Source organism: Archocentrus centrarchus, chromosome 8 (assembly GCF_007364275.1).
Source record: "Archocentrus centrarchus isolate MPI-CPG fArcCen1 chromosome 8, fArcCen1, whole genome shotgun sequence".
Classification (NCBI taxonomy): domain Eukaryota; kingdom Metazoa; phylum Chordata; class Actinopteri; order Cichliformes; family Cichlidae; genus Archocentrus; species Archocentrus centrarchus.
In genome coordinates, this window is record NC_044353.1 from 1,698,573 (window position 1) to 1,714,016 (window position 15,444).

The following is a 15,444-nucleotide window of genomic DNA, read 5'->3' on the forward strand; positions in this document are numbered from 1 at the left end:
AAGCTGCCGTCACCGTCGAAGGCCTCCACCCTCCTCTTCCTCAGGTCGGTGGCTCTGATTAAGCTCAGCCGTATTCTTCAGGTTCACTGACAGCAGGAAAGCGAACATCAGGGCGGCGACGTTTCTGTCGGTGAGGACCATCAGCCCGACTTCCACCCACTCCCCCCAGCAGAGAGGAACATCCCCTCCGAAGAGCGGGGAATATATTCAGGATCAGGACTCAGTTGGGAATGTTTTAACATTCCTGTTTAAATAAAAGCTCAACACTCAGATTTAGGATTTTATGCTCTTAGCTCGTACAGCCGTCACCAATAAGTCAGACTTGGATGTAGAGGAGAAACACTTTAATGTGAAACCACAACAGGAGAAACCAACAGAAGCTTTGATAAAGTTTGAGTTCGAGCTTCCTGTGTGCAGAAAAACAAAGACATGAGCAGGGAGGCGGCACTCCTGCACAGACTGAGAATAAAAAACTGAAACAGAAAACGGAAACTAAAGGCGTGCAGCCGCTCTGACTGCCCACCCTTAACGTTTGAGCTCCCTGCCGAACACTCGTCTCCAGAAGCTGCTCTAGTAGTTTTATTAGAATACGTTTACTACTCTGTAGCTCCTATATACACATGTAGATCTGTATGTACAGCAACATTAAACGCCTCCACCCTGCAGCAGCTTCTCTGCAACTTCCCCATCACGCCCGCTCACCGGAACAGGAAGTGACACATGGACGCTCAGGAGGCCAGACGTGATGACACTAAACCACAGGTGTCTTTATCATTTATGAGCTGTGTAATCTGCACAGTCCTTTATTACCTGCCTGCACTGCTGAGCGTCCACTGGAGCAGTTACAGCTGTTAATACAGCATCTTTTAGCGCCTTTATAAAGTGTTATTAACCATTTATTACATTTATATCTGCTGATTACACATTTAAAGTGAAAGTTAGAGGAATGAGCACTGAGCAGAGGCCAAAATAAGCTGAGCTGCATTCAAACTCTCTAACTGCGACAGGTGGATGATGACACGTTAACCTCCTGCAGGAATCAAACTGACGCACAGAGAACCATTAACCGTTTGCAGTCCGACAGAAAACATGAAAAACAAATAAAAATACTCTTTGTGGACTGCTCTTCTCTGAAAGCACCGACAGCTCTGAGGTCGACTCCTCGTGACCTCAAACTCATCTACAGGGTTGGAACTCGTCAGTCCTGCAGGCGGCGCTTTGCTCAAAGATGCGGCATCGAACTGCCGACCTGCCTGACTGCTACAGGGGGTAAACAGAAAAACAAGAACAGAAAAGGGTGGGGGGGAGTAAAGTCTGAATCCACCAGTGATGCTGTGGGAGGAGTCCATCTCCATCCGTCCCGCCCTCCCTCCTTTATGATGGTGGTTGATTTTGGACCGCAGCTCCTCACCGCCCCGCCCACCCTGCTCCTACAAACAGAGAGAAACAGTTTCCTGAAAAACACGAGCATCCGCATGAACTTCTCTTTACAGGGTCCAGGTTCTCTGTACCCGTCCTTTCACAATAAAAGCCCACAGCTCCTGAGCTCTTACAGAAGGCTGAAGAGCACCGAGTAAACCTGCACACTATCGTGGCAGTGGCGCAGTGGGTAGGTGCTTGCCTTGCAGCCAGAAGGTTGCAGGTTCGAGCCCCTGTTCCTGCACTGCGTTGAGTGATCTGGAACGATCATTTCGTTGTGTGCCTTGTGCGCAAATGACAATGAGTTGAATCTAACACCAAACTGCTCTGAACGCTCACATTTTGATTTAAGACGTAAAGAACAGTTTTTAATTATGAGACATTTAAGAGATGGACCAAAACATTTCCTCAAACCCGGCGTCATTACTGAGCCCACAGAGAACACACGACCTCTGCACTTCCATTAGCATCCCACCACCCCCCTCCCTCAGCGGTGACGGACTCACCTGTAGTTTTTGGACCAGAGTGAGGCTGAGACTGGGTGGCGGGGAGGGGTGAGGGGCGGAGTCACTCTGAGGCAAAGGGCACCTCTGGAGGGGGGGGCTTAACGGTGACGGGCTGGGACGTGCGGCGGGGGGGCGAAGGCTTGGGCTGAGCCTGCTGCTGCATCGTGTCGTAGTACGTCACGCCTCCGTAGGTCACCTGGGACTGACCCTGCAACCAATCAGAAACCTTTATTGCCCCTGAACCTGACGAACAAAAACAAAAATGAGTTTCACGCGAGTACCTGTGGGTTTGGGTACATGGTGGGGTAGGGGAAGGTCATGACCCCTGGTGGAGGGTAGAAAGGCGGTGGCAGCAGTTGCTGTGGTTGTCCTGGCGACAAAGACACAGGTGGGCCTCCGTAGAGGGCGGGGTTAGCAATGGGCCCTCCTGATTGGTGGGGATGGATTCCTGGAGAGAGAGAGAGAATTGTGGTCATTGTGCAGAAACATTTCTAAAAATCTAAACTAAGAACCAAACTCCACCCACCGGGATGCGGGATGTGCATCTCAGGCTGCACCAGCATGCCCTGCGGCGGCATGGGGGCGGGGCTATCCCCGTGAGCATAGATTGGTCCCTGGTACGACACTGAGACAGAAAAACAAAGGCAGGTTAAAAACAGGGAGGTGGGGTTTCCTTCTCCAACAGCTTTAAGGTAAAACAGCGACGATGACATGAAGACGCTCATCTTCATCGTCCCACGTTAACTCCCTGAAGTGAATTCATGAGTAAAATGGTGCTCTTCAACAAACACGCAGCATTTTCAGCTCGATTTGTTCTGCACGTGTGCAAAAGCAGCTTCTGCTGTTTTCTGAGATTTTAGAGCGGAATTGTTTCGGTCTCTCCTGAATGTTGATTTACAGATTATAATCTTTAATCTAACAGAAACATGTTAAACCTCCACCACACTGATGCATCTTAAGCTCAAACTGTGCCTGACGTGGTGCTGATCACGTGACCTCAGCCTTACTGGGCTCGTAGAAGTGCCCCTCCATCACTCCCAGGTGCATGGGCGGCGCTGGCTCAGGCACGGCTCTCTGTCGCTGGGAGGAGTAGCGTTTGGCCCGGTTGGTGCCGACGCCCATCTCCTCCATCCCGGAGAACTGTGGTGGGCCGCTGGGGATGTGCATGGGGTTTGGAAGGCCTGTGGACAGAGAGGAGATGGAGCCAAAGGAGGTTAATGCATGTGCAAAGATTACTGCATCATCTGCATACACAGAATATGCCAGGTAGATATATAATATAATGAGCAAACATGAGCACCGCTCAGCTGTTTTGGATTCATAACAGGGGGAAGGTGAATGGGTGGGGGTCAAAATGCTGTTAGAGCAGGGCTGGGCGATACGGGCCAAAAATAATCTCGATTTTTTTTAGCTGAATGGTGATATACGGTATATATCTCCATATATTTCCTGTACATCCTGTACATGACTGACTGAACAAAACTCCATCTGCAGGATTTTAGCATCTCAGTAAATCCACAGACATACGTGCTGACGTATCACAGCAACGGGCCCACCGACCAATGCAGCGTCTGTAAGCACACGTAAAAGACCCACTTCTGCTATTAAGGTCACATGACTTACAGTACAAACCAACTTCTGCTGCATATGGCGGTGCCCTCTTACCTGCAGCCAGGGACTCTTGGGGGTCCGGGCGATGCCAAAGCACACGAACGGACACAGTACGAAGGCTGTATGTACACAAAACACGGCGACAGCGGCGGATTTCAGGTTAACAAAACTCTCCGACCTCACCGGAAAAAGTCACTAAATTTGTCGCTAATCGCTTTTGGGAGGGAAAAAAAAAAAGTCGCCAGCAGGGGTCTCAAAAGCCGTTAAATCTAGCAACAAAGTTGGGAACACTGCCATGCGGTCACTTCCTGCAGGATTAACAGATGAAGCGGAGAGGGGGGGGGCAGTGCAAAGCTGTGCAGAGACAAACTGGGAGAAGAGAAAGGTGAACTGGTGGAGCCACAAGTATGAATGGAACGCATCAGACTAAATTGATACAAACGACATTATCTCATCTTATATCGCGTTTGAAAATATATCAAACCTGCTTTTCTGAAATCAAATCCTGGTTCACCTCAACTTCCTTCAATTAAACCTTTAAAAAAAAAAAAAAAAAAAGTCCACCTTATCCAAAGTCAACAGTTTCCCCCCTCTCCTCAGAGTAAGAGTCTGAGTGCCATCCTTGACAGCACTTTATCGTTCCACTCCCATATCAATAATATTACCCAGTCTGCATATTTCCACCTACGAAACAAATCGTCTCCTCCCCTCCGTCTCCCTGCATGCCGCCTCCATCCTTGTTCATAGTCTCGTTACCTCCTGTATTGATTACTGTAACTCTTGTTTGGCCTCCCTCTCAAATCCCCCCAGAAGCTTCAAATGGTTCAAAGCTCAGCCGCTCACACTATCATCACTACCCCCCCCCCCCCCCCCCCCCCCCATTTCACCGCATCACCCCAGTCCTACAGCAGCTCCACTGGCTCCCAGTTCAATTAAGAATTCATTTCAAAATCCTCCTGTAAACATTCAAGGCCATCCACAACCTCGCCCCTCCTTATCTAACCAAACTTCTTCACATCACCCCCTCCCCCGACCCTCCAGTCTTCTAGCCGCCCTACTGCCCCCCCCCCCCGCCTCAGCACCGTGGGAAACTGAGCTTTCTCCCACTCTGCTCCCCAACTGTGAACTCACAACAGAGATTCTCAGTATTGACTCTCTTCATGCTTTCAAATCACAACTCAAAACTCACCTGTTCAAGATCGCACTCACTTTAGTTCCTTTGGGCATTAATTTCTGTTTGTGCGATTTTTTTGTTTTAACCCTGTAACGTGTCCTTGGGTGTCATATAAGGTGCTCACAAATAAAATGTATTATCATCATCATCATCTGCTTTGGAGATATAAATGTGCCGATTCTGATGGATTCTAATGAATTCAAACACTTATGCTTGAGATGATATTTAGAGCGCACCGTGCCAGGCTGTGTTTTTCAGTGGCAGTGTGGAGCAGCAGCCTTTCACTGAGTCACAGAAATCTTTTGGTTTAAAGAAGGGTCAAAATCTAAGATCTGTACCTTTAAACCTACCTGAGCACAGGTGCTTTGCTGGTACTTCAGCCTTTACTTTTGGATTTTATGGAAGTTCTGGCACAGTTTGAACTGCTGAGCTCAGCTCTGCCTGCAGGGCGGCGCACTCACCTCTCATCTCAGACCGCATGTATGACGTCGGGCTCTGACTCCAGCTCTGTCCGGCCAGACTGAGTCGAGCCACGTCCTGGTCCAGCTCCGCCAGTCCTCCTCCCACCTGGCTCGGCGCGTCGCCTCCTCCCGACCAATTCTTCCCCCCCGCGTTGCTGGGGGAAGAGGCGTTGCCCCCGGCAGCAGACTCCTCCACAGATGCCTGTTTACTGCCCATGTCTGTGGGACGAGAGCGAGTCCTACGAGCCAGCGAGTAAGACTTGCGCTCCACTGGCCGCTCGGCAGGAGGAGAGGCTTCCCGATTGGTCGCTGCTGCAGATGACTGAAGGGAGGGGTCAGAGCTGGAGGAGGAAGCGGCCAATCCAGACGCAGATCTGTCGGTGCCACCTCGCTGCTCTTGCTGACGCCTCGGTGAAGCAGACTGGTAACTACCAGGCTGCGGTGACGCTGCCGGCATTGCGGCGCCAACGCCCACTTCCTGCTCTGCAGCCCCTCCCTGGCTGACTGTAATGTCCTCAATGACCACAGAGGGCCCTCCTCTTCCTCCTCCGCCACGGCCTCCTCTGTTGACCACACCCTTTTCTCCTGCAGGCTCCACCTGTGCTCGAGTACCAGGCCGCTCTCTGGGGTGCATCAGGGGTGCGTTTGATTCATTGTTCCTGTAGTGTGACTGAGGCGGGGGATGCATGTTACTCTGGGGTGGTCTGCTACGGGAAGGCGGTGCCCTGGACTGGATGCCGCTTCGCTGTGCAGAGGACGGGGTTGAAGAAGAGGGGTGGACAGATGAAGGTGGGGGAGCTCCTCCTCGGTTCAGAGCGCCTCCTCTGCCCTGCCAGGACCGGACGGGCCGTTCTCCTCCTCCATCTCTCCACCGTTTGTCTCTGCTGGGAGACGAAGTCGGTCTGCAAGGAGACGCAGAGACGAAGGTTAAACCAGAGCTCCTCCGCCATTTTAAACATCAAACCCAACAGCAGCTATGCTCGCTACAGGAAGCACAATCGCCTCACGAGGCCGGCGAGTCATTCACAGCTTCCTGTTTAAACTGTTCTCACAGGTAACAGTCTGACGTTTAGTTACAGACGTCAATCACAGTCATTTAGATTTCCTCCCCAACACACCACCCTCATTAAAACCCGCACCAGAGGCGGCGCTCACCTGGGCCTCCGCTGTCTGTACCCGCGGTCTCCGGAGCCGCTGCCGTTTCGGATGTCGTAACCGTAGATGGCGATGAGCTCCTCGCGGCTCTTCGGCGCCTGCTCCTCCTCCCTGAACTTGTCGTGCTCCCAGCGGCCCTCGTCCTTCCACAGCTTCCTGTTTCTGCCTTTAGGCCTGACGGGACAGGCGGAGGAGACAGGTGAAGGTAACGCCCACCTCAGCTACAGGTCTGAGCTCTAAGCATCGATTGCTTTGCTTTCCTCATTTTAAATGTTTTTCAATCAGGAGTTTTGTCCTAGTTTTTCATTTTAAACATCTTTATATTCCTGACTTTGTCTCCTCAGCTTTTAGTAACTCGATTATAAACAGCTGTTTGTCTTCTTAGTGATTTATGCTGGTTTTTCCACCAAAACCTTCAAAACTGATAAAACTAAGAAAAACTTTTTGTCCAAATTTAAATATTGCCAAAAACTGATTTAATATAAATAAGTGAACAGTTGCATGCACAGTAAGCCCCGCCCCCTGCCAATGTTTTAGCTGATCTGAACGCCGTCCGTCTCACAAACACTGAATCACAGATTTGGCTGCACCGGCATGCCGTCACCTCCAGAGAGCCAAAAATAAAGACCCATCCCATTTTTCCTGGATGTTTTTTTAACCTTGACACTTACATTCAGTAAGAATCAGACCCACAGCTCTGCTGTGATATTGGTAAACATACCAAAAACCCTGACACCCCGCCCCCCCTCCCCCTCCAAGGGCGGGGTAATAAAACTTACTACTAAAACAAAAACAGTTCTTAAATAATTTTTAAGTAAATAATTTTGTGGCGTTTCAGTAAACTGAGTCTGCTTAATACTCTGGACTTGTTTTAATTCAGAGGGCAGTGACGTGATGAAGACCCCTCAGTGGGCCCGTCTCCCTCCACCCTAAAATAAAATTCATCTTACTGCCTTCATTTTTATCCAACACTCCACCTGCAGATTTAACACCTTCAGCAAATTCACAGCACTCTATTTTTAAGCGACGTTAAGTCCTTAAACTCTGTTGTTAATGACTTCATCTTCAGGCAGTGCTGTGACAGAGTACCTCTCCTCCTCCTGAGCGTGCCCTCGGACGTCGTGCTCGAAGAACAGACCCTTCCTCGGGATATAGGCCGGGTTCTTTCTGTCCTCGTCATCGTCGAGCTGCTGCCCCGGTTTTCCTCCCACCTTCGTCTCCGGGTCGTCCGTCGACTCCTGAACGAGAGTTTGGATCAGATCAAACATCATCACAGCAGGTCTCACTACATCCTGTAAACCTTCCTGTGGCTGACCCCACCTCTGCTCCTACCACGTTCACCTTTCCACCCGCTGCCTCCTTATTCACACGTTGCTTTTACGGACGTTTCATTCTACCTGCTCATTAGTCCATGTCTGAAAGCTGCACTGCCGATCGTGGACAAACATCTTACGGATGTGGAGTTTGAAGCACTGAAACAATGTTTCAGGGTCATAAAAATGAGGGACGTGAGAGTCGACTACAGATTTAAATGCTGCTGCTCTCGCTCGTTGGCTGAACTCAACAGTCAGAATTATTCATGTACAGCATCAGCTAACTGCTGTTCCTGAAATGTTGGCTTCTCTTAAAACATGTTTGACAGTCTCACCTGTCCGTCTCCACTCTGTCGCTCTCCGGCTAAGTTTCCTTTCTCCTCTGCTTTGCTCTCCTCTTTACTCTGCCCTCCAGCCTCCTCTTCCTCCTCAGCATCTCCCCGCTCCTCCTCTCCCTGCGCGGGGCTGTCTGCAGTGGAGGGTTTGGGCTCGCTGGCTGCTGCTGGAACTTCCTCTTCACTGTAGTGCTCCGCTTCCTCTTCCTCTTCCACTCCCTGAGGGGAACAGTTTGAGGAACAACACTCATGCTGAGATTCTCTCACCAAAGAGGCTAAAGAGTGGAGCTCGCAGCAGAGAGAGAGCAGCGAGTCTGGCTGTCGTACCTCTGAATGGGAGCCGTTTTCCTCGGGGTCGGCGCTGTCGTAATCAGAGAGGACGGCTGATAACAGAAACAGAACGGGTGAAACCAACACGATTTCAAATTATCTGCCTGGATGCATCGTGCTGAACTCAGAATGAACCTTCTTACCTTCTCCAACCTCGTCTTCACTCTCCTGCAACAACACAAAGAAGAAACCAGCGTTAATCTCCTGCTGCAGCTCCAAACTGCTGCGAATCAGACGCCGTTCAAACACGTCTTCATGTGAGAGTCAGAGCTTTGGTCTGAGTGCTTCAGAGGGAGCCGGGCACACACCAACCCTGCTGATTATTCCTCTACTGCGCTCATTTCCCACCCTTTAACTCCAGGCCTCAAGGACCGGTGTCCTGTAGGTTTTAGATGTGTCCCTGATCCAACACACCTGAATTAAATGGCTGAATTACCTCCTCAGTATGCAGTCAAGTTCTCCAGAGTCCTGCTAATGACTTCTATATTTGACTCAGGTGTGTTGAAGCAGAGACACATCTAAAAGCTGCAGGACAGGGGCCCTCGAGGCCTGGAGTTGCCCACTCCTGTTTTAACCAAACCAGCCCAGCTGAGATTATTTCAGTCACAGCTGAGAGTCTGAACATAGCTCACAGGCTCCAACAAAGTTCTCACAAAGCACTCACTGAGCAGAACTTTAAAACACCCGAATTTAAAGGTCAAAGAAGCTGAAGATGCACTGAACGGATGTTTGGAAGTCAGTCTGATCTGACGCTAAAAGCTGGACTCACTTCAGCTCTGTGTGCTCTCCACCGTCAGCAGCAGCAGAGCTAACACAGCAGGTTGGAGGGTTTCATCTGAAACACCAACAGATTTAATCTGGATGTTGGAAAGTTTTGAATTTGATCAAACTGAGCCCGAGTGAGCCAACAGGACTGGAAAACCCCAAAGTCTCTCTTCATGTTCAGTTTCACACTTTTCTTTATTAAATCATGAGGTGCTTTCAGCTTGATTCATATCACCCCCCCCCCCCCCCCCCCCCCCTCGTGTGAGGAGCTGCACCCACACTGAGGGAAGGAGGATCTAACACACAACAGCACTAAGACTCTCACACTGAGCTCCAATCACACAATAAATTACATATTTAATAAATTACAAATCCAGTCTTGTGAAGACTGGATTTTTTCAGTGACTCAGCCACAAGCTGGAGAGCATCGTGTCAGGGAGGACACAGCATGGTAGTGAGAGAGACGGGAGGCCGAAGATGCTCAGATGTTCACTGGGAGTGAGCAGGATGGATTAGAAATGAGTCCATCAGAGAGGCTGAGATGGTCTGGACATGTGCAAGGGAAGGGAGGGTGGACATACTGAAGCTGCGGGCAGGAGGAGAGGAAGACCTCAGAGGAGGTTCATGGATGTAGTGATGGAGGACATGCAGAGGGGCTGGGATGGGGTGAGATGGAGGCAGATGATAATAAAAGAGGATGGCTGGTATTGATCAGTACAGGCAGATACGTCAGAGGCTGACTGATTGGTCAGGGATTAAGCAAGCCTGAGGTCTCGGTGTAAACGTTTTAGAGCTCAGGTAGGCTGCGGCTCAAGTTTCCAAACTTCTTCATGTCCAAACATGAAAGTGGTGTGAAATCACAGTGAGCGGTCTGATTTGTCTCCAACACAGGAACCCAGACACCGCATTTCACTCATCAATGAGCCTGCTGCTGATTGGCTGTTACAAATCTGTACTTCATGTTTGTTGTGATGTGAACAGCCTGGAGTCTGTGCTGTGCTGGGTTTGGAAACCTGGCCGCATCCTGCCTGTGGTGGAATCATCCATCTTTCCCTTCAGTACTGGGACCAAAAAAGGCCGCCAAACACCACCACAGGGCCAGAAATCTCAGACGGGTCCACGGCTACAAGATGGAGGCTCAGCCCGAAGCTTCTGACAGACCTGCGGTCATGTGGAACCGCTTGACACAGTCAGTCCGGGGGTTGGCGGACCAGCCCCGGGGGTCCGGGTGTCACTTTCAAACACACTGATGGATGCTCTCCTCTCTTCGGTCAAACGTAACGTTTGGTGTCCACCCGGCACCGGTCGTCTCGGACAGACACACTGAAGTGGGCCTCTCGGCGTGTTCAGGCTCAGCCCGCCGACCTGCCACGGTACACGAACCAGAGCCCGCTCCGGACAGTCTAACGGAGCCGTAACAGAGGGAACCTAGTACTAACAGTTTCCCCCGACCTGACACTGAACAACCACCGACTATTTCCCACAGTAACCCAGGCCCCGAAGCGGGGACTTTACCCCCGGTAGATGCTCGAACGCCAACGTCTCGGCTCCGACTTCCCGCCCGGGACCAGCAGCGCTGAGCCCGGGGAGCTAACGCTAGCTGCTAGCTGGTACTCACACACTCGGACTCCACGTCGCTCTTCGCCTCGGCCCGGGTCGCTGTCGCCTCGGCCGGGTCGGGCTCCCGCCCTCGGCCCTTCGCAGACGGGGACCCGGACCTCCCGCTGTCGGAACCCGTGCCGGACTCGTCGTCGTCCTCGCTGTCCTGGGACGCGCGCCGCCTCCTTCGCCGCCGGTCCGCCATCTTAGGACTCGAATGGTTGGAAGCGGAAGAAGCGAGGGATTATGGGTATCAGAGTTCTTCTTCAGTGAGATCATTCGGAGCTTTTGTCCTCTTTACCGCCATCTGCTGGACTTTAATCCTGTAAACTTTATTAACAAAGTTTAAAATAGAATAAATAAATAAATTAAAAAAAGGACAAAAATAATGACAACAAATAGCTCAAAATAAGACGTCATCTGTAAACAGAAAAGAAAAGGGTTGCATTGGAAATTGATTTAAATAAACCGATAAAACCAAAAACAATCAATATGAGTGCTGAGTGCTGCAGGTTTCATTTTCAGTATTATCCCGCTGAGAGTAAAGTACAGATACTCCATCACAAAGTAAATGTCCTACAATAAACACACGAGTAAAAGAAGTGCTGAAGATTTTCAGGTAGAAGTACTAAAAGTAATCAAAACTCCTGGATCTGCAGCATTTTTCTGCAGCCTGTGGGTCCAAACATAGGGGCCGTGTCCCTCCAAAGGAACAAACAAGTTGTTTTTCTTTGATTTTATTTTTTTAAATTTTGGCCAACTTTACCTTGAATTAATCCCATGCATTTATTTATTTATCTATGTATTTTATTTTCTAATCTCCGAGTCTGTATAAACCCGGCAGCAGAACAAGAACAGGTGATGGTGAAAGGAGAAGTTTTTACAGGTGTGTTAATTTGAACCTGATGAACACAGAGGTGAAACACTGGTACGTGTTTGTCAGCCACCGCTAGATGGTGCTGCTGTTTTGGACTGACAGAGAAACAGAGCTCAGAGCGGAGCAACAGCCAACGATGTTCTTCACTTAACTGTGCAGATCAGTGTGACATTAAACAGGTTTACTGGTTCTCTAGAGAACCTGAGTGGGCCTCATCTCAGTCACACAGCAGGCAGAGGCCTCCAGGGATGGAAAACAGAAGAACTCCTGAGATTCAGAAGACACTGAGAGTAATCTGATGAAGGGGGCTGTAGAGGAGCTTCTCAGTGTGGACGGGAAGATCTGCAGCATGTTATCCAGGAGAATATCACACTTCCATCTGAACAATAAATACATCGACAGAAAAGGGGGATCCCAGGTGTGCCGGGGCGTCTGGAGCGGTCACTCAGCTGATCAGAGAGGTACCAGAGGGACATGGTGACCTGGTGGTGCTTTGGCTGGAACTCGCCAATCCGCCATAAGCTGGTCATCATTACACTGGATCCAGAAAGATCAAGCAACTGAATTAATATGAACAGTTCAGGCTGAGCGTTTGACCTCAGACTGGCACCAGCTGGAGAAAGGGATACACCTATGACCATCTCTGCCATTCTCTTCAACCGTATGATGAACATCTTGGCCAAGACTGCTCTCTGACCTCGTGTTAATATCAGGAATCTGGCAGCCCCTCACCGGAGCTTTCATGGATTCTTCAGGGCCTGGAAAACTGCCAAGAATAAGCTTCAAGCCTTCCAAGTCTAGGTTCATGGTCCTGAGAAGAGGGAGGGTGGTGGACAAATTCTGTTTCCTCTCGGATGGTGTTGTGTTACCATCCGTCACCAAGAACCCAGCCAATCACAAGCCTATGCAAAATCTCTGACTGCAGCCTGATCAACACGCCATCTACCCAAACAACTATCAGGAAGCTGGAAGCATGGCTGTCCGCTGTGGTTAAACCTGGTGTTCCCGGCAGGTTTAACCCTTTATAGGACACTCATTGAAATACTTTGAAATTAAAAATTTTAACCCTAGAATTTTATTACACCACATAAGACTTGGAGCATTTTTCAGAATGTTTCATTTTCATGCTGAAAATCAAAGTAGAAATTCAAGGAGGTTTTAGGACAGCCTGATGATAATGAATTACAATCCAAGGTTAAAGGAATACTACAATAAACACACGAGCTCTGACTCTTTGTCAGCCTGGCTACAGTGCTGAAAACAAACCTGGGGTTGTTCTTATTTTCTTCAATTAATGATGAGTAGTAAGATGTCCTAGCTTTACGGAGGGCTTTTTTATAGAGCAACAAACTCTTTTTCCAGGCTAAATGAGCATCTTCTAATTTAGTGAGACGCCATTCCCTCTCCAGCTTTCGGGTTATCTGCTTTAAGCTGTGCGTTTGTGAATTATACCACGGAGTCAGGCACTTCTGATTTGAAGCTTTCCTTTTCAGAGGAGCCACAGTATCCAGAGTTATACGCAGTGAGGATGTAAAACTATTGACGAGATAATCGACCTCACTGGGAGCAGAGTTTAGGTAGCTGCTCTGCACTGTGTTGGCACTGAAGAGTGTGTAACAGCCGGATGGCTGTCCCTTAAATTATGGCCACCCGTGTTGTTGTTTTTTTACTCACCCACACACCCTCTGGATGCTGACCAATGGGATGACACAGATTTGGCGCTGTAGCGTCCAACGCCGCCACAAGTGCCAACACAGCGCTTTGAGTGCTCATACTGAGTAGAAAAGCGCTCTATAAGAACTAGTCCATTTACCATTTACCAAGAGCATAATAATGAAGGAATTAGATCCTTAAAGATAAGATAAGATAAGATAGTGTTTATTTGTCACATGCGCAGTTATACAGAGTACAATGCACAGTGAAATGTATTTTGTACCTGCAACCATATATACACACATAAATAAGAAGAATAAAAATAAAAATAAGTAATCCACACTATACACTATATACTATACACTATACACACTTTTACATGGAATTATATAATATTATAATATTTTCATAGTGCAATAATGGTCCAGTTAGGGCTCAGAGTTGAGCAGACGGATGGCTTGTGGGTAAAAACTCTTCTTCATTAAACTTAGTTACAGCACTTTCAGAAAGACTTCTACTGTAATAAAACGTGTTCCCACTGCTCTGTAATCCATTAAAGTAAATGTAAATGTTACTAAGATCTGTTTGCTTCCTCCGCCTGTGTCTCTGTGTATGAGCGCTGCCCCCTGGTGTTCTGCATGTTATATAACTATGTGTGAAGCTCAGCGCTCAGTGATGGGCTGATATTCGGACAACAGTAACGGACACACAAACACAAACACGGTGTCCTTTCTCGCTCTTCAAGTTTATTAGAGATGTAATTAAGTAATTATTTGTGGTAAATACATGCAAGGGCAAAGATAAAACATGCTTATATGTGAATAAATACAACACATAACACACAGACAAATGAAAAACATGTCTTCAGCTGTTTGTTTGTTCACTGTCAGCTCAGCAGCAGATAGTTCTTTTTAATAGCTGCACCAATAATAACTCAGTGAACCTGCCAGCACCTTAAAAAATCTGTGACATAAAGTGAGTGGAAGACTGAACGAGGCGACTGAGCTCCTACATGGTGAGACGACCCAGCTGACCGAGCAGCCGTGGCAGGTCCTCGCTGACTTTGTTGAAGTACTGTGTAATCTGGTTCTTCTGGCTCATGTAACATTCCTCATAATAAATTTCAAAGACTTGAGGAAAGCCAGAGCCCATTTCTGATAATACACATAACAATTCACCATCTTCATTGTAAAAGTCTTTAAAAACATAACCTGGATAAACAGGGCGGCACTTGTTCACCACTACTGCTCGGTGCTCCTCAAACAGCAGCTGAAGATCGTGTTGATACACAGAGATGAGTCTGTCCACAGGGTCGCAGGTCCGTAACCCTCCGAGTCTCAGCAGGTGGATCAACATCTGGATGTGGAAGGCGGCTCCGTTCACCCAGGCCTTCAGAGCTCGAGAGCACATCTGTCCATCCTTCACCATGGAGCTCTTCAGCTTGGTGAGCGCGGCGCTCAGCTGGCACTCGATGCGTCTGATGTTGCTCACGAGCTCTGCGTCATCGTTCATGTGCATCAAGCATCTCTTCAAGCCCTCGTCAATCTGATCCCACACTTCGGAGGCCTTCTCCTCAGCAAATACACACCACAGATCCTCCTTTGTGCTCTCTGAAGAGGAAGAACCTGAAATGATGTCGATGAAGATGGCAAAGGCCAGCGCTCCGAGCCCAGCCAGGTTAGCGCTGGGTGACTGATCGGCCAACTTCATAGTGAGATCCCTGAGCCAGTCTCCAACGGGGTAGCGTCTCTCTTTGGTCTCGTTGAGGTGCTGTTTGAGGCTTTCTGAAGAAGAAGTGCTGCAGAACTTCAGGATGGCTTCATTCACTGCCATATCTGGACATTTCTTAAACTTCTTTGCCTTTTCTCTGATATCGTTTAGCTCTTGTTCTCTATCCATTATCAAACCCATTCTGCTGGTTCTCTCTGAAACACACAAAAATTGAACCTGGTCAAAGATCTGGTGGTGAAATGTCTGAGCCATGGTAGCTGGGCCACTGCGTGATTCCACAATATTCTCCCAACTTGGAATTTCACCTCTGACAACAAACAGCGGAGTCCTGAGTTCTGTGGTGCTCAGGTTCTGCTTCTTACATTCACCACGTGTCCGCCCGGCTGCTCACAGTTATATTGAGTGAGAGTATCAGGCTTCCTGCTGGTCTTTGTCTGCAGTCAGTCTGTGTTCTGTGGTTTACGGAGGGTCATTTTTATTCAATTCAATTTGATTTTATTTATATAGCACCCAAT

The 15,444-nt window shown here is 48.8% G+C and overlaps 1 protein-coding gene across 1 annotated transcript; it reads right to left on the minus strand.

Annotated features, from left to right (window-relative positions):
* Nucleotides 1-322: 322 nt before the first annotated feature.
* Nucleotides 323-10,873, minus strand: casc3 (casc3 exon junction complex subunit). Its single transcript, XM_030736395.1, has 12 exons — nt 10,688-10,873; nt 8,448-8,472; nt 8,302-8,357; nt 7,975-8,193; nt 7,416-7,564; nt 6,327-6,500; nt 5,172-6,073; nt 2,933-3,106; nt 2,452-2,550; nt 2,207-2,373; nt 1,926-2,133; nt 323-1,430 (listed from the first exon to the last, which is right to left on the minus strand). The coding sequence occupies exons 1-11, from the start codon at nt 10,871-10,873 to the stop codon at nt 1,987-1,989; spliced, it is 2,298 nt and encodes a 765-aa protein (XP_030592255.1). The 3' UTR covers nt 323-1,430; nt 1,926-1,986.
* Nucleotides 10,874-15,444: the final 4,571 nt, after the last annotated feature.

Coding starts and splice junctions, on each gene's coding strand:
- casc3 (XM_030736395.1), bottom strand. CDS start 10,873: ATGGCGGACCGGCGGCGAAGGAGGCGGCGCGCGTCCCAGGACAGCGAG. Junction 8,358..8,447: donor TGAAGACGAGGTTGGAGAAG/GTAAGAAGGTTC, acceptor TTCTGTTATCAG/CCGTCCTCTCTGATTACGAC. Junction 8,194..8,301: donor AAAACGGCTCCCATTCAGAG/GTACGACAGCCA, acceptor TGTTCCCCTCAG/GGAGTGGAAGAGGAAGAGGA.